General features: G+C 36.6%; 1 protein-coding gene and 1 long non-coding RNA gene across 2 annotated transcripts; one reads left to right on the top strand and one right to left on the bottom strand.

The window, feature by feature from the left end:
* Positions 1-343: 343 nt before the first annotated feature.
* On the top strand, positions 344-1174 carry LOC142168098 (uncharacterized). Its single transcript, XM_075228758.1, has 2 exons — positions 344-483; positions 556-1174. Exons 1-2 carry the CDS (start codon positions 344-346, stop codon positions 1172-1174), a joined length of 759 nt encoding a protein of 252 aa, XP_075084859.1.
* Positions 1175-7778: 6604 nt separating this feature from the next.
* Positions 7779-11924, bottom strand: LOC107790941 (uncharacterized). The gene is made up of 2 exons (XR_001649148.2): positions 11717-11924; positions 7779-8483 (listed from the first exon to the last, which is right to left on the bottom strand). It is a non-coding gene; the product is annotated as an uncharacterized LOC107790941 (long non-coding RNA).
* Positions 11925-24552: the final 12628 nt, after the last annotated feature.

Genomic DNA, 24552 nt, shown 5'->3' with positions numbered 1-24552 from the left:
TGTGAATACACAACATGCCTTTCCTAGGGTGATCAACATGAATAGAGAGCATAATTTTTGTGTAGTTTCATTGATGGAGCCTTTTCAAAAGAAGGGACTCATTGATAGATATAGAAGGAGGTTGAATATGGAGACTGCTTATGCAAATATTAATGGACAAATATGGTTGTTCTTCGATGTAGTGGTGGAATGGGAATTAGTGGAGGATACTGAGCAACAGGTGACTGTGAGAGTGTTTCACCATGACCTGGAGCAGCACATGATGATGACATTTGTTTATGCAAAATGTTCAGCAATCGAGAGGTTAGAATTGTGAGATCACTTGTATTTCTTAGCAAGTGATATGGAATTACCATGGTTGGTAGGAGGGGATTTCAATGTGGTATTGCATGAAGATGAGAAAATAGGGGAACTTCCAGTACACCCTTCTGAATATGAGGATTTTGCATTTTGTGTAAACTCTTATGGTTTGTTTGAGCAAGGGTAAAAAGGAAGTCCAGTTACATGGTGGAATGGGAGATCTAATGCTGAGTGTATATTCAAGAGATTGGATAGAATTTTTGTGAATTTGCCATTTCAAAACATGTTGCCAACTATTGAAGTTGAGCATCTAATCAGAACTGGATCAGATCATGCACCATTGCTAATGACATGTGGGGAGCAGATAACCAATTTTGTCAAGCCTTTTAGGTTCTTGAACTTTTGGACAAAGCATACTGCATTCATGGATGTGGTGAGGCAGAATTGGGAAGCTGATTTCATAGGGGATCCATTTTTGATGTTCAAGCAGAATATAAAGAGGGTGAAGGCAGCACTTTCAAAATGGAGTAGGGAAACATTTGGTGATATCTTCAAGCAATTGGCTATTTTGGAGGATATTGTTAGGGTGAAGGAAATGTTGTTTGAAGAAGAGCCTACAATTGAGAATAGGATTGTGCTTCAAAAGGCTCAATCTGAATTGAAGAAATACTTGAGTATTGAGGAGAAGTATTGGAAGCAAAAAGCTAGGATGATTTGGTTTGCTGAAGGAGATAGGAATACAAGTTTCTTTCACAATCATGTCAATGGAAAAAGAAAGAAATTACAACTGAAGAGGATTAAAAGTGGCAGTGGGGTATGGATTGAAGACCAGGAGCAATTGGCTACATCTGCAATGGACTTCTATCAAAAATAGTTCACAAATGAAGGTAATGCTTCTGAATTTTCCTTGCTCAATAATGTACCTTCAATGGTCACTATGGATCAGAATTTGGAACTTAGCAGATTGCCAACAATTGAATAAGTAAGGGCAGCAGTTTTTGAGCTTAGTGGGGAGAGTGCTAGTGGTCCTGATGGATTCAATGGCCTGTTTTATCAAACATGCTGGGATGTTATTGGTGCTGATATACACAACATGGTGCTACTCTTCTATGGAGGAGCTGCATTGCCTAAATCCATCACTCACACCAATCTAGTGTTGCTGCCAAAGAAACCTAGAGCTGAGACCTTCTCTGACTTAAGACCTTTTAGTTTGAGCAACTTCACTAACAAGGTCTTGTCTAGGGTGTTACATGACAGATTGGAGAGTTTTCTGTCATCTCTAATATCTCCTAATCAATCCGGATTTGTAAAGGGTAGGAGTATATTTGAGAACATCTTATTGACTCAAAATATTGTCACTGACATAAGGTTAAGGGGAAAGCCAGCTAATGTGGTGATCAAGCTTGATATGGCAAAGGCCTATGATAGGGTTTCATGGAAGTACTTGTTTCATGTGCTAAGGAAGATGGGATTTTTTGAGCACTTCATCAACATGGTGTGGAACTTGATGTCAAATAACTGGTATTCAGTATTGGTGAATGAGCAGTCCTCAGGGTTCTTTAAGTCTACAAGGGGTGTCAAGCAAGGAGATCCCCTATCTCCAGCATTGTTCATTCTGTCAGCTGAGGTACTCTCCAGGTCTTTGAATAAGCTCTTTGAAGACAAGTCATTTGTGGGATTTGGAATGCCTAAGTGGTCTGATCCTTTAAACCACTTGGCATATGCTGATGATACCATAATCTTTGCATCTGCTTATCCTCCCTCCTCGAGCAAGATTATGGCAGTGTTGGGGAACTATGAGAAGATATCAGGTCAGATGATCAACAAAGATAAGAGTTCATACTACATGCATTCAAAGGTTGCTATTGGATTATTTCAGGCAGTTGGAGCTATTACAGGATTTGCAAGAGGAAAATTCCCCTTCACATATCTAGGATGTCCTATTTTTTTACACTAGAAGGAGGAAGGACTATTTTGAGGATCTTATCAAGAAGGTGAAGGCTAAATTGTATTCATGGAAAGAAAAGCTGCTGTCATTTGGAGGAAAGGCAACACTCATCTCTAGTGTGTTGCAAAGTATGCCAGTTCACATGTTATCAGTCCTTGATCCACCAAACAACATCCTGGAGCATCTACATAAGATTTTTGCTAGGTTCTTTTGGAGCACAAAGGAAGAAGGGAGAAGAAGATACTGGGCTTCATGGAAAAATCTTTGCCTTCCTACAGAGGAAGGGGGCCTAGGTTTTAGGTCCTTACATGATGTCTCAAGGGCACTGTTTGCTAAACTATGGTGGAGGTTTAGGACCACAAAATCTTTGTGGTCTAATTTCATGTAGAATAATTATTGCAAGAAGGAGCTACCAACAGTGGTGTATTTTAGGGAAGGGTCTCATGTTTGGAGACAAATGCTGAATGCTAGGGAAGAAGTAGAACATGAGATCGTATGGGAATTGAAGAGTGAAACCACTAATATTTGCATGAAAATTGGACTGGATTAAGTGTACTTTATCACGTATTACCTGAAGACTTTCAAATTAATGAAGATCTTCAGGAGATGGCAAAACTGCGGCAAGGGGAAGCATGGGATGTTCAGCTGCTAGATCAAACTTTCAATGAGGAAATTGCAGAACATATAAGGCTAAATGTGCAATATGAAGGAAGTGAGGGATATTGGGATAGGCCATACTGGATGCCAACTCCTTCAGGCAAGTTCAGTGTTAGTCCGATATCCCATACTGGATGCCAACTCCTTCAGGCAAGTTCAGTGTTAGCAGTGCTTGGCAAATATTAAGGCATAGGGCTGATCCTAATTAGGAATTCAAGTTAATGTGGATTAAAAGTTTTCCTTTCAAGATATCCTTGTTCTTGTGAAGATTGTTGAGGCAAAGAATAGCCACTGATGACATATGGAGAAGGCAAGGGCAAATGGTGATGTCTAGGTGTTGGTGTTGTCAGCATTCCCAAGAGGAATCCATTCAGCATATATTTGTCACAAGTCCTACTGCCTCTAAGGTATGGAACTTGTTCATGGGGGCTGCTGGAATTACTGTGCCATTGATTCAATTGAAGCAGGTTATTAGGCATTGGTGGTATGCTCAGTGTTGTCCAGAATTAAAGTCATTATTTCAAGCAGTACCAGCTATCATCACTTGGGAGTTTTGGAAGAGAAGAAATGCAGGTAAACATGGGAGTTTAGTGTCCACAAATAGGGTGATTCATGAGATAAATAGGACATTGTATCAACTGGCAAGGGTGAGGTATGCTTGGATGCCTAATATTCCAATGTTATGGCCATACATGATTCAATAATTTGAAGGATATAAACCTATATTGATCACTACAAGAGTAATGTGGCAGCTTCCTTTTCATGGTTGGTACAAATATAATAATGATGGAGCCTCAAAGGGCAATCCTGGACCTAGCTCCCTAGGCTTTTGTGTGAGGGATGATAAAGGTGATGTGGTATATGCTAGGCAGTAGACCTGGGAGTGACAACTAATGTGGTAGCTGAAGCTAAGGCTATTCTTCAAGGGTTGGAATACTGTGTGGAGCATGATCTTCACCCTGTCATATTAGAAACTGATTCGTTGGTGATGAAGAAGGTGATAGAAGGGGAATGGGATCCTCCTTGTGTAATTGCACAAGATGTGAAGAAAATTATAGAGATGAAGGACAACTTCAATGTGGTTTTCAACATGTGTTCAGAGAAGGCAACTCAGTGGCAGATTTTATAGCTAACATTGAGTTTTTTTTGTAGGTACATTTATGTTTCATTCATTCTCTGAACTGCCTAGTGCAGGGAGGAGGTTGATCAATCTAGAAAAATCTCAATCACCTAAACTTAGGGTTAGGATAGCAAAGAGAAGAACCCCAGACTGATGGCTTCACAGAATTGGACTCTGCACGAACCTGCATGTTTCTTTGTCTCATTCAGTATACTATTAAGGTACTTTCCAATAGTATTAGCATGGTCTCATGCTCATTCTGGGGGTGCTTTGATAGTGTACAGAAAAAATACGATAAGTAGGTGTTGGATGGTATAATTTATCCTACTTCTGATATGTCTAAATGTTAAGGAAAATGCTGAACCTATCATATGGTATTTCTAGAGATTGTTGAATCATTTCTCAGTGGTATTAGCATGCTTTCATGCTCAATCTGAGGATGGTTTAGCAATATTTAGAATGATGTCTACATTAAAGGTTCTAGTAGGGAAGGATCTGAGCTTACAAGATCACAAAAAGGCACAGTTTCAAAGCCTGGCCTTTGCCTTGCAAAGCCTGCTTAAAGCCAGCTCATTCCTGGCTTTTGCTTTGTAAAGCCGGCCTAAAGCCAGCTCATGCCAGGCTTTTGCCTTGCAAAGCCTGCCTAAAGCCAGCTCAAGCCTGGCTTTTGCCTTGTAAAGCCTGCCTAAAGCCAGGCTCCTCTTCTACACATTTATTTTGATGAGTGAGCACATGATTAATACTTGGACAAAATCAGTTCACTGCATATGGAGATCATATAGTAGCTACACTTGGAGGACTATGTTGGCTTCAACTCTGTGGTGGAGATGTTTAGAATTCATTTTAGCCTATGGACAGTATACCCTGGCGCCTGGTGAGAGCTTGATAGGTGGTGCTTGGTATTTTCCAATGACAATTGGATTCACATACACTGATAGGAGAAGGAAGCATTCAACTTATTATATTGTAATAGCTAGTTCATTGGATTTTAGCTTTTCTATCTTTTTAATAGCTAGTAGCTTCATGTAACTTCTATTTTGGTTAGGACATCTTGTAAGCTTTGGACCCATTTTGGGATTTTATTTATATATTAGCCACTAGGTAAGTGCTGCCGAGTGGTATAGTTGCTTAAAAAAAACCAAATATGGCATTACATGCATGACACTAAATCAAAGAGTTTTACACTTCAAAAGGTAACGAAACACAATAAAAGCCCCATATATTCAATAAATTAAACAAAAAATATGATTTAATACAGCCTTCTCCTAAAAACCCTAAATCAAAGAGGGAAATGAAGATCAATAAGACAAATGATTCAAGAACAGATGAAGGAACTTACACCAGAAATTTAGATGACACAATTGATGATTGCATATGCTGGCAACGATGACGGAGAAGAGAGGCAGATGGAAAAGGTTCGAGATTTTTCAAGCCCTAATCTAATCGGCAAAATGTAAAATGGAGGAAAATATTGGGTTTGGGGTTAAGTGCTATTTTTCTATCTTTTCTTTTCCTATGCGGCACTAATAATAAGGTGAAGTCCTACGTGTAGGAGACTATATTACACATACCCGCAACCTCTAGTCGTAAGTGTTTATTACACAGGGTTTGAATGAGTGTAAGTGTTCACTTAGCAAAATCATAAGTACGGGGACCGGCATGACAAACTGAAACAAGTAGAGGTTCCATTTAGGCTATTTCACCTATATTAACTCTATTTACAACTACAATAGTAGATCCAGTGTAATCCCACAAGTGAGGTCTGGGGAGGATAGTGTATATGCAGACCTTACCCCTACGTTGAGAAGATAGAGATTATTTTCGATAGACCCTAGGCTCAAGAAAAGATGCAAAAAGAAGCAGAACAAGATAACAACATGCAATAAATACAAGATAACATAAAGTAACGTTAACAAGATAACATAAAGTAACGTCAACAAGATAACAAGAAAATCTAAGCAAGAGAAAAGGGAAGTAGGAATTGAAATCTAAAATAGAAAATACATGGCTCATGACTATCTATTACCTCTCTATTCTAATTTTCGACCTCTACACCCTCCTATCAAGGGTCATGTTCTCGATAAACTGAAGCAGCGTCATGTCCTGCCTAATCACCTCCACGCAGTACTTCTTTTGCTTAACTCTACCTCTCATCAGACCCAGCGATTCCAATCTCTCACACCTCCTTACGGGGGCATCTCTGTCCCTCCTCTTCAAATATCTGAACCATCTAAGTCTCGCTTCCCGCATCTTGTCCTCCACGAGAGTCACGCCCACCTTGTCCCGAATATCTTCATTCCTAATCTTCATATTGTGCATCAAGTCTCACGTATACATCCGCATTATGAGTCACATAATTGAATTTGCACATATTTAACTCTATTTATGTTTGTTTTTTCATATGCATATAAAAGTTCGAGTTTAAAACATCAGATTTTATTGAACCGATGAACCATGGTTGGATCCGTTACGAATGTACATACCAAAGGAAAGAGATAACGAAATGTAACACAAATAGAAAGAAACTTGGTGTTCGTTTGGTTTGAGGTATAACATAATATAATCATGGTATAAATTTGGTTGCTTTATATATTATTCGGTTTGTACGTTAAAACTTCCATACCTCAATTGGTATATTAGTTTATACCTAATATAACTTGGTATAACAATACATGGATTAAGTTATACATGAATTAAAACTAAAAAGTAAAATCTCTCTTTATGCTTTTCCTCAAAACCATCATCATACCCTTTATATTCTATTTTTAGAATAAAGAACCAAATGTTCGATAAATTTTATTTTTTGCATAACTAATTCTTGCATTATAATTCGTGCATAAATTGTTGCTCAACCGAGCGACTCCTTAGGGGTCATTTGGTATGATTGATAAGCAAAAATAATTTTTGGATAAAAATTTTGTAATACTTTGTTTGGTTACTAATCCTGGGATAAATTATCTCATAATTAAAATAGTACTGAGATAATTTATACTTACTAGAAGGTGAAATAATAATCCCAAGATAAAATAGTAAAATTGATAATCTCAAAATTAAAACAACACATTAAACAATAAGACCACCCTTAGAGTTGGTGATAAGCATGTAGAAGTTGAGTTCCATCTAAAAGGAGGGCCCAGGGGCCCTTGTCAGTTCATATAATATAATCTGTCTTTCTCTTGGAACTCTAGTGCTCTAAACTTTAAACTAACTTCCAAGCTGCTTTTTATTTATTTATTTCATCCCATAAATTTATTATCTATGTCTTTCCCTATCAATGCTCTCCAAGATAATATCATTGGATGGAACAAACAATAAACTTAAACAAATGGGGGAAAGTTTTACTGAAATTTTGGTCAAAAGACCCATCATTTCCTGTTTGAGATTCATTGTAGTGCTGTGTGATTGGGAAATAAAAAGACGTAATCTAAAGCTGCTTTTCATCCCAAAGAATTTCGATGCATCTCCTTCACTCTGCTCAGTTCTCCACATACAAATCATCAACAGTTTGAAACTTTTTCATTTTTTCTTTTTTTTTGTAAGAGGAACTTTGATTTCTTACCATCCTTGATGGAGAACATCTTGGTAAGGAACACTTTACACCTTTAATAGACCTACACGTGAGTGCGAATCTAGATTAATCGAGCTTGTGACTTTTGAATATCATATGTTTTAGAAATAGAGAAGCAGTGCCAGCCACTACAACTTCCACTTCTCACAACTGGGGTAATATGGAAAAGAAACTTTGAGCAGAAATGAAGGAAGAAATTCCATTAAATGAGAGTGGTAGAGAAAGTCTGTAAAGACACTAAAGACCCAAATCAAATATCAATATATCATTAGGCTTAAGAACAACAATAACAACTACTCCTCAATCGCAAACTATTTATGGTCAGTTGACTTTGAACTATGGACATAATCAAGAATATACCCAGAAAGGCAGAAAGACTAGAAGATATAGACATTCTTCTTTCAATTAGATCTGGAGGTACACATTAACAGAATTTGGGTGTCATTATTTTCTCTTGTAAAATGGGGAGGTAGGTACTAAAGAGTTTATAATACAATCTAATAATTCATCTTCTCTACAACATCAGAGAAGAAAAAGAAAGGTCTGAGGTTTAAACAGGCCTACCCCTTTTGTGTGTAGCAGTTGAAACATCCATTGATTTGTTGAAATTACCTGAAAGATGTGCATATAAGTCAACCACTCTCCTGATGTTGTTGTTGAGTTCTCTAATTAAACCAACATTCCTGCTCAAATTGTCAGGGATTTTGGACTCATGGTTCTGATTAATCTCATTGATTAGCAGCCTGTTCTGGTCCAATATGTTCTGAACTTGAACAAAGCTCTTTTGAAATGTCTTCATAACTTTGCCATCTATCTCTCTACCACCATTAACAGTATAATCCCCTTCCATTTTTCTCTATCTCTATGTTGGTGAAGAAAGAATCTGGCCCCTTTCAAGGAAAAGGAAAACACAAGACAATAATGAGGAAAAGTAGTAGAGACAATTTCTTGGAATTTTTATAATACTTGTAAGGAAACCCCATCATATCTTCCCATGTGTACTTGACTCTATGGTATTAAGGAAAAGGCAGAGACAAAACTAGATAAGGTATTTTGAATTGTTTAAAGACAAATTGTACATGGGAGAGAGACAACATCTGAACTTGAAATTATGACTTGCCCCTCCTCATAGGTTGTTTCTTTGATCATGTAACAAACATGGAGTATACAATTATTAATTAATACCATTATTATTTACCTAATATTGTATGAGGTATAATGAGATGTCAAGAAAAGCAGATCCCATTTCCATAAAGAGAACCTTTTAGTGTGTATTCTATACCTAGCTAAATGACCTGAAGCAGAGGCGTGTCCCGAATTTTAGGAGAATGGGTGCACTATTAATTGATTTGATTCTCTAAAATGTTGCCATGACAATAGCTTAATAAGTAAACTACAATCAATATTATTATTACAAAAACGCATCATTTCGTTGACAAAAATCAATGATAGTTTTCCTACCTTGGAGAATAATATCATAGCGATATAGTTACAAACCTTTTCCATTCTCTTTTAGAATATCAATGATAGTTTCCCTACCCTGGAGAATAATATCATAGCGATATAGTTACAAATACTTAGCTCTATATAATAAAACTAAAAAGCTATTCGAAAAGAGAATGGAAAATGAAGAAAGAGAATTTGAAATTGAAAAAATTCAAACTAACTTATAGCCTGTTTGGACATAAGAATTTTTTTATTTTTTTCAAAATTTTTTTACTTTTTTTCGAAATCAGTGTTTGGTTATAAAATTTCCAATTTTCACTTGAAGATAAATTTTGGAATTTTTATAAAATTTAAAAACCTCCAAAAAGCTGTTTTTCAAAATTTTCACTCAGATCACTCACAAAAATTCATAAACAACCCAAAATTATATTTATATCCAAACACAATTCTAATTTTCAAATATCATTTTCACTTGAAAAACAATTTTACCTTTTTTTAGAATTTTACAATTCTTTATGTCCAAACGCCCACTTAGACCTTTTTAGAGTTTTGAAACTCAAAGATTGAACCAAAAACAAAAGAAGAAAAAGGAAATGAAAGCCAACAAAAAAAAATATAAGAATTTAATCCAAAGATAGGTAAAAGAGTGAACCAAAATAGAGAAAGAACAAAGGGAAGAAAAAAGAAACAGAAAAGAAAGATACGGTGTGGGATTTCAACTGAAACAAAAAAGAAAGATCAGGCATAGAAAAGAAAGAAGAAAAAAAAGAAATAGAAAACTGGCTTTCAATTAAAAGATAGGGCGTGGATTTGATCTAGGGTCAATCAAAGGAGCATTATGCAACCACTACACTAAATGCTCTTTTGAGCATGGGTTCCCACATAAAAATATAAGTATTTTACCAGAAAAATACCAGTGCAATACACAAATTAGGGGTGCATGGGTTCACGTACCCCATACTCCTCTACGTGAATACCCCTGCAGTCATACTTTAGGTTCAAATATATCTCTCATTTAAATGGATGGACACGTGTCATCGTCCTGTTGGCCAATTCTAAATAGCTCATAGTTAATTAAAAAGACATATTATTTGATACTCGAAAAGCAATTTTCTAAAGCAATTTTATTTTTTGTAAAAACTGAAAAAAACGGCAATATTGTTTTTCCAGTTTTTACAAAAAAACTGTTTTAAAAAAAAATGAAAAATATTTTCTAAAATAATATTTTTATAAAAACTGAAAAATAAAACTGAAAAGTAATTTTCTAAAGCAATTAAAAACTGAATTATTTTTTTACTAAAATCGGAAAACACGACAATATTTGTTTTTCTAGTTTTTACAAAAAACTATTTTTAAAAAAACTGAAAAATAATTTCTAAAGCAATTTGTTTTGTAAAAACTAAAAAAAAAACTACAAAGCAATTTTCTAAAGCAATATTTTTATAAAAACTGAAAAACAAATATTTTCTTTTTTTCAGTTTTTATTTAAAATTTTTTATGTTTTTTTTCAGTTTTTAATTGCTTTAGAAAATTATTTTTCTGTTTTTTTTAGTTTTTACAAAAATATTATTTTAGAAAATATTTTTCAGTTTTTTTTAAAACAGTTTTTTTGTAAAAACTGGAAAACAAATATTGCCGTTTTTTTTCGTTTTTACAAAAAACAAAATTGCTTTAGAAAATTACTTTTCGGGTACCAAATAATATATCTTTTTAATTAATTATGAGCTATTTAGAATTGGCCAATAGGACGATGACACGTGTCCATCCATTTAAATGAGGGGTATATTTGAATCCAAAGTATGACTGCAGGGGTATAGATAACTCAATAGTATAACGAGTAATATTCTTAAACCATTTTAAAAAGCATGCCGGAATTTATATCTCTATTCACAATCAAAATTTAAAAGGGGGAGAACTACTGGACTCGCAACTAACCAATGATATAATCGACGTGCGACACAAACTGTTTCAGACAATGTTATTAGAAAAAAGATGACCACTCAACTTTTTGCAGTTCAGATTTGGCTGTAATTCTCATATGAGTAGCCTTTCAAGACACCATTTGCCAATCAAGAAATGCACAGAAATTTATCATCACCCGGGGGGGGGGGGGGACAAGAGCAGCTGCATAAGAAAACTTGAAAAGCTGGGTTGAAAAAAGAAAAGCAAAAGGAAAAAAAAAAGAAAAGGAAAAAACATTTCTATTATCAGAGAGAATTAAGAAATCATTAAGCAGAGACAAGGAATTCAAAGTTGAAAACTTTACAGACAAGTCTTTTTACAGTTGCAAAAGCATAAAATTCCCACAAAAAGTATAAAGAAAAAGGTAGATATCAGATAAACCCACGCCCAACACACAAGAAGAAAAAAAAAAAAGGGAGAAAGAGTTGTACTCAGAGTCTCAAGCTACATTAGAAATTTTCCCAAGAACAAGAACATAGAAAAAAGTCCAGTGTACCAGAAGTTATAAATATCAATACTTTCAAGCTTATGACAAATTTAACTAATCTAAAATCTTGGAAACTCAGAAAACTTCCAAAAGTAAACAAGAATTATTTGTTTATATTTGTAAGTTCTTTTCTCACAAGCCACCAAGAAAAAAGAAAACGTGTAAATACCAAATAATAATGGTGTTTAAAGAGACAAAAAGTTATATATAATTTCAATTTTCACGTACCTAGAACGTAATATCTGAGAACATTATTGTGGTAGAGAGAGGCAAAGGAAAGAGATTGAAACAGCAGAGAAGAATAATGATCGGCGACTGAATCGAATCTTCAGAGGGAGAGAGAGAGAATATGTAGATTTGACAGTCAGGTTTCGACCCACTCTCTTTTGTTTCCTAGATTTGCTACTTCCCCTGCTTAGACCCGTTTGGCCATAGTTTGGCCAAGCTGAAAAAACTATTTATTTTTAAAAAATTTAAAAAGTTATTTTTTAGAGATTAGCAGTTTGTATTTGATCAATTCATTTGAGAAGTATTTTTGCGATATTTAATAAGTGAATTGTATTTGACCAATCTCTTTCAAAAAAGTACTTTTGAGTATTAAATTATGATAAAGGACAATAAAGATTAGTTTACATTAGTAGTATTTAAAAAGAGATATCTTATATATTTATTATGAAGGAATTTAATTAATTTTTTTATTTTTATGTAATTATATTAAAGCATAAAACATAAAGTAATATATATTAATATTTTAATCAATATATAATATAAGTATATAAAAACAATAATATTAGTAGGAACACATGTTCTTACAAGTTACATTATATAAAAAATACTATCAATTTTTGAGAAAAATAAACTAGGTAGTATTGCATTATGTCAACTATATTATATGCATGCACGCAAAGAAAATATATAAATAAAGCTACAAAGTGGAGATCATAAAAAAAATCATGCCTTACCAAAAAAGTGCTTGGATTTGGTGATTAGCCTTATTATTTCAAAGAGTAACAGGAGACGAAGAAAAGAATTCTAACTTCTTCCAAGGAGCAGAAAAATTATTTTCGCTGGTGCTTAAAAGCACTTCTCTGTTTTGGCCAAACACCTTATATTTTTAAATAAATATTTTTTTGGCAAAAAAAAAAAATACTTTTGACCTTTTAGAAGCTTGATCAAACAAGCTCTTATATTGAAAAAAAATGATTTCACTTGTATATAGTCACGACGTTAATTTTTTTAATATTATCAGTGTTATTTAAATTTAAGTTAATTAGTATCTATTACTTTTATCAAATTATTAATATTAATTAATTATTATCATAGGAACTTAATTTCTATTACCTTATAAGTGTTTTGATACTGTAAATATTGTTTTATACCATTGTTCATAAAACTTAAAATCATTGAAATTTTGTTTTTTAACATTTCAGTTTTTTGGTATTTGTAATTTAATTATTACTTGATCCGATCCTATTTTAATATTGTTAGTTGAAATTAAATATTTGCACTTTAATAAAAATTGGATGCAATTCTGATGTGCAAGAACACGAAAGTTGCACTCCCCGACTCTCTCTCTCTCTCTCCCTCTCTACGACACTAACCCCAACCCCAACCCCAACCCCAACGGTCATCTTCTACCGGAACCCTACCAGTGCCGACGACAACAACAAGGTATGATTTTCGACTTCCCCTTCACCTCTCTCACTCCTCTCTCTTATACCACTCATTTCTCTCCCTTCTTTCTTTCTTCCTCCTTCGTTCTCCCCTCCTCTTCACCCCCAATATTCGCAGTAGTTGTTTACTTCGACGACTGTTGTCCCGTTGATGACCTCCAATCCGGCGGCTGCAGTCCCCTCCTTGTTTGTCCCTCTCCTTTTATTTACTTCTTTTCCTCTTCTTTGTACTTGCATGTTAGACTATTCGGAAATTACCCCCCCCTCCCCCAACATTTTTTTCCCTCTAGTTTTCTCTTATTTTTCTCTTCTTTGCTTTTGTTGGGGCTCTACCATTGGTAACGGAGACAACCACCTTGTTTGGCTCTTGGGTATTCTGTGTGTCTTTCAGGTAATGCGCAGTGGCTAGTGGAGACGAGCGAGAAGCGCACACGTAAGCATAGAAGAGCAGCTAGGCGAGTATCAGTAAGGGGCGGTGGAAAGTTGGACGTAAACGCGCCATGTGTCGCAACAATGTTGTGTACACCAAGAAAATTTTTAGGTTCTATTCTCGAGAGTTGGTACCTTCCGCTTTCCTGTTTTCTCTTTCTTGTGTTAATTATATTGTTGCCTTTTTAGTTTGTATTAGTTTAAAGTATACAATTAGCGTGCTTGTAGTTACAACTTGTTTTCTCCTAGTTTGATCTGTTTGCCTATTGTGTGTTAGTGATTCTCCTTATTTTGTTGTAGGTATAATGGTTGTAGTCTCGATGGTAGAGTAAGGTCATGTCCTCGGGGGTCAGGGAGTGGGGCGGGGGTGGGGCAGGGGTCAGGGGGCGGGACGGGAGGCAAGGAGCACAAGGGAGCCTATAGGTTGAGGATTGGGTCATAGAACATAGGTACATTGACGGGTAAGTCTATAGAGCTGGCGAAAATCCTCCAGAAGATGAAGGTTAATATAGCGTGTGTCCAGGAGACTAGGTGGGTAGGATCGAAGGTGAGGGATGCTGTCACGACCCCAAATTCCCTCCGTATAATGTCGTATCGGCTGCATAAACATTAAATAAAAGCTTAGAATTTCAAAACTCCAACAATTTCATAAATAAAATCTGTAAACTAAATACATTCACTTCCCAAAACCTAGTGAGATATAAGTCACAAGATCTAAGTACAGTGCTAAACAATCCTATACATCATTGTCTATAAAAGTAGAATGAAATAAGGATGAACAAGATAGAAGGGGACTCCGAGGCCTGCGGACGCGGGCATGTGTACCTTGAAGTCTCCCAAATCAAGCTCAGCCTGCTAGTACCGGGACTGATAAGATGTACCTGGATCTGCACAAATATATGTAGAAGCATAGTATGAGTACACCACAACGGTACCCAGTAAGTGCCAAGCCTAACCTTAGTAGAGTAGTGACGAGGTCAGGTCAAGGCTCTAATGGAGATAATAAGAAAATAAGATAGAAGACATAAGAATATAATGATAATGACAAAGAAAGTGAAAAAAAAAAAGAATCTACAAAAAGTTAACAACATGGAATCAAGGCATTTAATACAACACCAAAGGAAAATAAGGATTTTACATGTTAAGGAAACAATAACCAAACAAATACAGCAAATAGAGAAGATCAACGGGGGGGCCTACCGAGGTACCGCTTCGTAGTCCGAAATCATAAAAGTAACTCACAGTCTTTCCTTATATCACCGCGAGAGCCTTTACATTTAGTTTTGAATATCATTTTACCCAAAATAACACCCCACGTTGTAGCCCACCTTATCACACTGCATGGCATCTAGTAATTCCCTACTAGCCACGCGTATCAAGCCCACCTTATCTCACTGCATGTGTTTCAACACCCAGACTTTATGCCACCACATACGTATCAATAGTAACAACAACGTGGCAAAAACCTCGTGTAAATAGTAACAACAACACAACAGAAACCTCGTGCAAACAACCAACCAATTCTCTCAACAATAACACACATGCCAAAACATAACAACTCAATAAAACTATATTTCACAACTTACACTTTGCCTCAATAGAAACCACGGCCTTTGCAACTCAACACCAAACTCAACAGCAAGATATTTCAAGGATAGCAAATTTCAAGTAAAGAATCCCACAGTTAAATAATGAATACGGAATTAAGAAAGCAAGTAACTGAACTAAATATGTAATACAAGTTGCAAATAAGAGATAAGATAAGTAGACATGTGAAATTAGACTAAACATGGTGACTATAACATGCTAAAGTAACTCAATTAAAGCATGAAAAGGAAACTATGTAGCTAAAATCGAGATCTCAATATTTAGCCCGTGTATGCACTTGTCACCTTGCGTACACGGCCTCCACATATCACAATTATCACAACAAACCAAATCCTAAGGGGAATTTCCCCCACACAAGGTTAGACAAGTCACTTACCTCAAACCACGCTAAATCAATTAATTAGAAGGCCCTTCCTTTGATTTTCCAACTCCGAACAGCTCAAATCTAGCCAAAACAATTTCATACTATAAATATAATTATAGGAAACTAATTTAAATAATTAAATTATGACCTTAGCAAAGAATTGAATAATCGCCCCAAAAAGTCAACCTGGGCACGTGCCTCGAAACCCGACCAAAATTATAAAAACCGAACTCCCATTCGATATCGAGTCCAAAAATACATGAATTATTCAAATCCGATCTCATTTCGCCTTTCAAAACTCAAAAAGAATAGTCTAAGAACTTCTACACTCTTTCCCCAATTATTTAAACTCAAATCCTTAATTACATGATAATAATAATGATAGATTAGTATAATTTAACCAAAATCGAGTCAAGAACTCTTACCCTAACAATTCCTTTGAAAATCCCTCGAATTACGCCTTAAATCGAGCTCTCAAAGTCCCAAAATGAATTATGAAATCAAACTCTCGTATTCCCCTTTTCTGCCCAGCGACTTCCACTTCTGCAGCCTATGGGTCACTTCGCGACGCCTCACCTGTGGAAAAACGATCGCAGGCGCGGAAAACACTTAAGTCCCAAAATTCTGCTTCTGCGGACCATTGCTCGCACCGGCAAAATATTTCTCTGCTTCTGCGAAGGACGACCAGCCGCCCCTCTTCCGCATCTGCGACCACATCTCCGCACTTGTGGACGCGCAGATGCGGTCCACTCCTCACACCTACGAACCCAGCTAGGCTAGGCCATTTTCGTACCTGCGCTCCCCAACCCGCTTTTACGAGCCCTCACCTACGGTCAATCCCTCTACAGGTGCGATGACACCAGAACAACCCAACTTCAGCAGAACATTAAGTACAAAAATGATCTGATTTCAATCTGATTCACACCCGGGCCCCCCAGACTTCATCCGAATATACCAATTAGTCCCAAAATATGTAACGGACCTACTTGAGGCCAAAAATCATATCAAACAACATGAATTATACGAATCGCAACCCAAATTCAAACTTAAGCAATTGTGAACGTCCAAATTCCGAAACCAGTGTTGATTCATACCAAAACAACTCCGATTGATACCAAATTTTGCACACAAGTCATAAACGACATTACAGACCTATTCCAATTTTCAAAATTAGGATCCGACCCTGATATCAATAAAGTCCACTCCCGGTCAAACTTTTCAAATTCCTCCAATTTCCAACTTTCGCCAAATCACGCCGAAACGATGTACGGACCTCCAAATCAACATACAAAGCTATTGGAACCATAAAAACTCCATTTAGGAGTTGTCTTCACACAATTCAAACTATGATCAACTCCTACAACTTAACCTTCTAACTTCGTGACTATGTGTCCCATTTCACTCCGGAACTCACTCGAAACCAAAACCAAAACCCTCGGCAAGTCACTTAACTACAATATAACATAAAGGAGGCAGTAAATAGGGTATCGAGGCTAATACACTTAAAACGACCGGCTGGGTCATTACAGATGTAGACGGGTATAAGCTGTGTTACTTTGGAGTCCTAAAGGGTAAGAATGGTTTAAGTATTTTGGTGGATATAGAACTTAGAGAATCTGTAAGTATGATAGGTTGATGTCTATTAGGTTAGTGGTTAGAGAGTGCAACCTAAATGTCGTTAGCGCTTATACGCCACAAACGGGTTTGGTTGAGGAGGTTAAGAGGCGCTTTTGGGAGGGGTTGGATGAGATTGTGCGTAATATTCCGCCTGCTGAGAGGTTATTTATATGAGGGGATTTTAATGGACATATTGGGTTGATTTCATTTGGCTATGGCAAGGTGCATTACGGCTTCAGTTTTGGGGATATGAACGTAGGAGGTACTTCTTTGTTGGATTTTGCTAAGGAATTTGAGCTGTTGATTTTGAACTCTACTTTTCCAAAGAGGAAGTGGCATTTGGTTACTTTTCAAACTACGATGGCAAAGACTCAGATTGACTATCTTCTCCTTAGGAGGTATGACAAAGGTATGTGCAAGGATTGCAAGGTTATCCCGGGTGAGACCCTTGCAACGCATCATAGGCTCTTAGTGACGGACGTTTGTATCATAACAAGGAGGAAGAAGAGGACTTCATGAGGACATCCGAGGATTAGGTGGGGAGCCTTGACTAAGAATAAAGCTCAGGAGTTGGAAGGAGGTTATCGATTGTGGGAGTTTGGAGGATAGTGGGGATGCGAGCATTATATGGTTGACGATGGCGGATTGTATAAGGGTGGCGGCAAGAGAGGTGTTGGGAGTCTCGACGGGTTACTATGGTGGGCATAAGGTGACTGGTGGTAGAAGCAGTGGTACAAGGTAAAGTGGAAGCAAAGAAGGCGACGTACCTAAAGTTAGTAGGGAGCACATGCGAGGAAGAGGGGAGAGCGGACAGAGAGAGGTATAAGGTAGCTAGAAGGGAGGCAAAGCTGGCGGTCACAAAGATTAAGACTACGGTGTTTGGTCATTTGTATGAGGAACTAGTGTCAAAAGACGAGGAGAAGAAATTATTCCGGTTGGCCAAGACGGGAGAGAGGGAGGCTCGAGATCTAGACCAAGTGAGGTGCATCAATGACGAGGATGGTAGAGTATTGATGGGAGAGGCCCAGATTAAGCGGAGATGGCAACCTTACTTTCATAAACGTCTGAATGAAGAAGGGGATCGAGATATTGTACTAGGCGAGTTGGGGCATTCCGAGAGTCACCGTGACTTTAGGTACTATAGATGCAACAAGGTTGAGGAGGTCATGGGGGCTATGCGTAAGATGATCAGGGGTAGAGCTATCGTGCCAGACGAGATCCAGGTAGAATTTTGGAGGTGTGTGGGTAGTGCAGGTTTGGAGTGGGTGACTAGGTTGTTTAATATTATTTTTCGGATGAAGAGGATGCCGGATAAGTGGAGGTGGAGTACGATGGTTCTGTTGTACAAGAACAAAGGTGATATTAAGAGTTGCAATAACTATAAGGGTATCAAATTACTAAGTCATACCATGAATGTTTTGGTAGAGGATGGTAGAAGCGAGGGTAAGGAGGATGGTGTCTATATCTGACAACCAGTTCGGGTTCATGCCGGGACATTCTACTACAGAAGTTATCCACCTTATTAGGAGGTTGGTGAACAGTACAGGGATAGGACGAATGATTTGCACATAGTATTCATTGATCTAGAGAAAGCGTATGAAAAGGTTCCTAGATGTTCTTTGGAGATGCTTGGAGGCTTAAGGTGTGCTGGTTGCTTACATTAGGGCAATTGGGGACATGCATGATAGAGCTAAGTGTAATGACCCGATCGGTCATTTCGAGCTTTAGCGTTCCATTTGGTGGTTTGAGACTTTGAGTAGCTTCATATTATGTATTATGACTTGTGTATATGGTTGGTTTCGGTTTTTGAGTGGCTCAGGATTTGATTTGGAAGAATAATTCTCGTTTTAGAAGCTTTAAATTAGAAGTGTTGGCCAAGGTTTGACTTTTAGGTAAACGAACACGGAATCGGGTTTTAATTATTCCAATAAGATTGTATGATAATTTTGGACATATCCACAAATTTTGGTTAAATTCTGATGAGTTTTGGAGAACTTTGGGTTGTATGGTGATTGTTTTTGACATCGATTTGAGTATAAAGGTTACCATATTGAGCAAACGACTTTTGATTCATGTTTCGACTAAACCATTATATCCGTATAATAATTTTGGAACCATAGCAACTGAAATCATCAAGGTTTGAAATCATACTAGGAACTTATGGTCATTTTACTAAGAATTGGGTTGCTAGATTTTGTTTAAATTAATTACGAAATTGCCACTGAATTCGTATTTAAAAATCTACACTATTTCCAAATATTGAAACCAACATATTTCTTTTATTATACGGACAAATGATGTGATTCAAAAGCCTAGATCGACTGAAATTTCATGCGAATTCCATTGGAGACATCAAAAACGAGTTTCGAGATTATTTGGCACAAGAAACGAGGTAGAATATTCAGGTATTTTTGGCTATTAATGTTGTTGGAGGTTTTCTTATCGAGAAAATTTGGGATTAGGAGAATTCAAGAAAGTTCTTCAAGTTTCTTTCATGGGGTAGGGTCTAAACCATAACCTAAGTATTTCCCTTTGATTCATTCCCTTGGTTTAAGCTTTAATCCATGATTTTAATTGAAAACCCATTTAATTCTTTAAATCAAGACCTAGGGTTATTTTCTAATTTTTAAAAATTGAAAATGAGTTAGAGGCATTTATTTACCGATTCCTTTTGGGTTTTGTTCTCCTATATAAGGAGAACAACATATTCAAATTTGGCAAGTTTTGGAAGAGTATTTCGAGAGATATAGGACCCAGCTAGTGTGGGTTGGACTCTTGGATTCTGAACAACCAAGAGCTATATTTTGGCGAATTGGTTGAGCTATCGGACTCCGATTGAGTCAGATTTCATTCGTATGAGCTTGTATTGGTTGGGGCTTCGCTAGGTAAGCTTGGATTCAGAATCCATAGCTTTATTTGTTGTAAATGATTTCTCTTGCATTGTTTGATATTATTAAGTCATTTTTGGTTAGATTTGAGCCGTGTGGAGGTGAATTTTAGGGGAAAAGCTATTTCAGAGGGTTGAGTTGTCCTAGTTGAGATAAGTGTCTATCCTTACTTTGGGGGGGGGGGATACCCCTTAGGATTGGTATTGAATGATTCATTTGTGCTATGTGAAAGCCGTGTACGCAAGGTGACGGGTGGGTACACAGGTTGTACGTGGTATTTTGCCGGTTTAGGATACTTAGACTATTTTCCATGCTTTAGTTAAAATGCCATATCATGTTCTAAATTTTCTTAGTTAATCTATTCTTGTTTGTGTTAGTCTATCCGTACATTCCTTAATTGTGTTGTTTAAAACTTGTTCTAAATCCTACTTGATAAATTGCTCTAATGCCTTAGTTGAACTTGATGCCTCTTTTATTATTACATGCTATCTCTTCTTTGTTAATTATTATTATTTGATGTTATTGTTCGTGTTATCCCCTTTATTCTTGATTATCATTACTTTAAGTTATTGTTCATGTTATCTCTTTCCTTGTTGATTTCTACTATTTGAAGTTATTGTTATATGTTATCTCTTCCATTATGAATTATTTTTATTTAATATCGTGGTTATACATTAGCTCATTGTTGAGTTATTGGTGTTGAGGTTGTAGAGGATGTTATCATGTTGAGGCAAAATTATTATTGTTCAAACATCTTCCTTGTTGGGCATTTTATATTCATTGTTGTTGTTGATATTGTTGTACCCGCTGTGGTAGAGCCATAAGCTAATATTGTGAAAACATTGATTTTATTGATTGTTGGAAAATTATGATATATGGTCACTTGTAGTGCGAGTTGTTATTGTGATGTGATATTGACGCGTATGCGGCGGTATAAGGCTTGGGGTTTATGTGCATGCGACAGTATAAGGTGAGACTTATGTGTGTGTTGCTTGTAAGGGAACTACGTAAAGCCACGCGGCATCATTCATCTGCATTTTGATTATTTTTGGTTATTTGTTGTTATATTGGTGTTGGAACGATTGTGGTTTCTTGTGTGAGTCATGCATTCTATGTGATTTATTGTGTTGCTTTATAACATGCCAATTTGTGCCTCTGTTATAACTTGGTGAATTGATCGTCAATCTAGAATTGATGTCCGGATTTTGCTTTATGGCACGAAAGAATTATGGAAGTACTTATTGTGGATTGGCCGTATGTGAGGAATACGTCAGTTATTTAAGTAGTGTAGTTGTGATCGTATATGGAGATTTTAGTATTCTAGGGATTTGAAGATTAAGAGGGTTCTTGAGGCAGATTGCTCCATATTTGTGAACGATGAAGGTATGTTAAGAGGTTGGAAGCTGACGGTATGTACTATAGATATGTTAATGTGGGTTTTTCAAAGTCTATCTACCTACTTCTAAAGGATCAGAATTAATTTGGAGACTACTAGTAGGTCTAATAAGGACGCGTGTTCTAAGTCGGGTCAGATTTATTTACTCACCACAGTTATTGTGGAGGGGTATGTTATCGGTTAGGGTGGATCACATTCGTGTTCTGATTTGTCTCATGCGTTACTCTCCTATGCTGCGATGGGTTGTGATATGTTGGTTATCTACACACCTATGCAGTTATGTTTGGGCTTTGTAGCGGAATTCGAGTGAGATTGCTCTTGGGATGTTGAATGGTTGATTGTGCCTTGGTTATGGTCTTCCTGTTTCAGATATATAGTGTTGTCCATATCTCCATAGTTATGGTCACACGCTTCATGTGTTTGATGTTGATATGCTTATGGTTGTTGATAGTGAGTATCATGGCTCGACGTATTCCAGGTGGACTAGTGTCAGATTAGGTCATGCATCGTAGCGGCGTTATGCTAGGATATGATCCTTTGTGCTTATTTCGTGTGTTATGTTTCCCCTTTTGTGGTGGATTGATAGCATTATGCTTCGTGGTGGTATCTGTTGAGCTAGCGGGGTGGTCTCTTCATTTCCATCATTGGATATATTTGAGTTATTGTTCGTTGGTGCACGGATTGTGTGGTATGTGGCTCTAAGTAGGATTTATGTGACAGGTCGGCCGAGTAGCTTGTATTGGATTAGATGAGGTTATTGGGCCTGAAATGAGTGCCATCTGATTTGATTAATATATGTTTGCAAGAATTGTCTTACTGGTCGGCTTCGATTTTTTCTATGGTTCTTATCAGGAAAGAGTGCTCCACGACTTGTTAATCTGATGGGGTGGTTATGAGTTTCTATATGCTTCTTTCATCATTGGCAGTGTACGAAGGTTTAGAACAAGGTTTTAGTTGATATGAGGTTTGTTACCGGTGTCGGGTTGGTTATCAAGCAGCTATTGCGGTCAGAAGTTATTGCTATCAGTATTTGAGTTATGTGGTATATTATGTGATTATATCTTGAGATATAGTTATGGATTGATATAGCTTGTTCAGAGTTATACGGTGCATAGATGCAAGAATAGGGTCATATAATGAGTTTCGGATGCTGGAGATTTGGGTTTTAAGGTTTATGGACTAAGGTTGAAGTAAGAATCCTCTGTTAGGTGGTGTTGTCGGCCTTATATGGATTGGGGTGACTTGGGATCACCCATGGTTATATGGTGATTTGATGGCTTTGGAATGACTCTTGGCACGTTCGAGGACGAACGTATATTTAAGTGGGGGAGAATGTAACGACCCGACCGTTCGTTTTGAGCTTTAGAGTTCCATTTAGTGGTTTGAGACTTTGCGTAGCTTCATATTATATATTATTACTTGCGAGTATGGTTGGTTTCGATTTTCAAGCGGTTAAGGATTGATTTGCAAGAATGATTCTCGCTTTCGAAGCTTTAAGTTGGAATAGTTGACTAAGGTTTGACTTTTGGGTAAATGGACTCGGAATTGGGTTTTAATTATTCCAATAAGTTTGTATGATGATTTTGAACATGTCCACAAAGTTTTGTTAAATTCCGATGAGATTTGGATAAGTTTGGGTTATATGGTAATAATTTTCGGTTTCGACGTCGATTTGAGCATAAAGGTTACCATATTGAGCAAACGACATTTGATTCATATTTCGACTAAACCATTATATTCGTATGGTAATTTTGGAATCATAGCAACTGAAATAATCAAGTTTCTACATCGTATGAGGAAGTTATGGTCATTTTACTAAATATTGGGTTGCTAGATTTTTTAGATTAATTACGAAATTACCACTGAATTCGTATTTAAAAATCTGCACTATTTTCACATATTGAAACCAATATATCTCCTTCATTATAAGGTCAAATGGAGTTATTCAAAAGCCTAACTCGACTGGAATTGCACAAGAAATCCATTGGAGGCATCAAAAGCAAGTTTCAGGATCATTTAATATAAGAAACGAGGCACAACATCTGGGCATTTTTGGCTGTTAATGTTGTTAGAGTTTTTCTCATCTTGAATATTTGGGATTGGGAGAATTCAAGGATGTACTGTAGGTTTATTCCATGGGGTAAGGTCTAAACCATAACCTAAGTATTTTCATTTGATTCATTCCCTTGGTTTAAGCTTTAATCCATGATTTTAATTGAAAATACAATTAATTCTTTAAATCAAGACCTAGGGTTATGTCCTAAATTTTAAAAATTAAAAATGAGTTAGTGACGTTTATTTTCCGATTCCTTTTGGGATTTTGTTCTCCTATATTAGGAGAACAACATACTTGAATTTGACGAGTTTTGGAGGAGTATTTCGGAAGATATGAGACCTAACTAGTGTGGGTTGGACTCTTGGGTTATGACAACCCAAGAGCAATATTTTGGTGAATTGGTTGAGCTATCTGACTCCGATTGAGTCGGTTTTTATTCGTGTGAGCTTGTATTGGTTTGGGATTTGCTCGGGTAAGCTTGGATTCGGAATCCAAGTCGATATTTTGTTGATATTTTGAAAAAAATATAAAGATCATAGCTTTATTTATTGCAATTGGTTTCCCTTACATTGTTTGATATTATTAAGTCATTTTGGTTAGATTTGAGCCATGTGGAGGTGAATTTTAGGGGAAAAGATATTTCAAAGGGTTGAGTTGGCCTAGTTGAGGTAAGTGTCTTGCCTAACTTTGTGTGGGGGAACTACCCCTTAGGATTGGTATTGATTGATTCATTTGTGCTATGTGAAAGCCGTGTGCGGAAGGTGACGAGTGGGTACATGAGTTGTACGTGATATTTTGTCGGTTTTGGATACTTAGACTATTTTCCATACTTTAGTTGAAATGCCATATCATGTTCTAAATTCTCTTGGTTAATCTATTCTTGTTTGTGTGAGTCTATCCGTACATGCCTTAATTGACTTGTTTAAAACTTGTTCAACATCCTACTTGATAAATTGCTCTCATGCCTTAGTTGAACTTGATGCCTCTTTTATTATTACATGCTATCACTTCATTGTTAATTATCATTATTTGA

The sequence above is a fragment of the Nicotiana tabacum genome, chromosome 13 (genome assembly GCF_000715075.1).
Source record: "Nicotiana tabacum cultivar K326 chromosome 13, ASM71507v2, whole genome shotgun sequence".
Taxonomy (NCBI): Eukaryota; Viridiplantae; Streptophyta; class Magnoliopsida; order Solanales; family Solanaceae; genus Nicotiana; species Nicotiana tabacum.
This window is presented reverse-complemented; position numbering and strand designations above follow the sequence as displayed.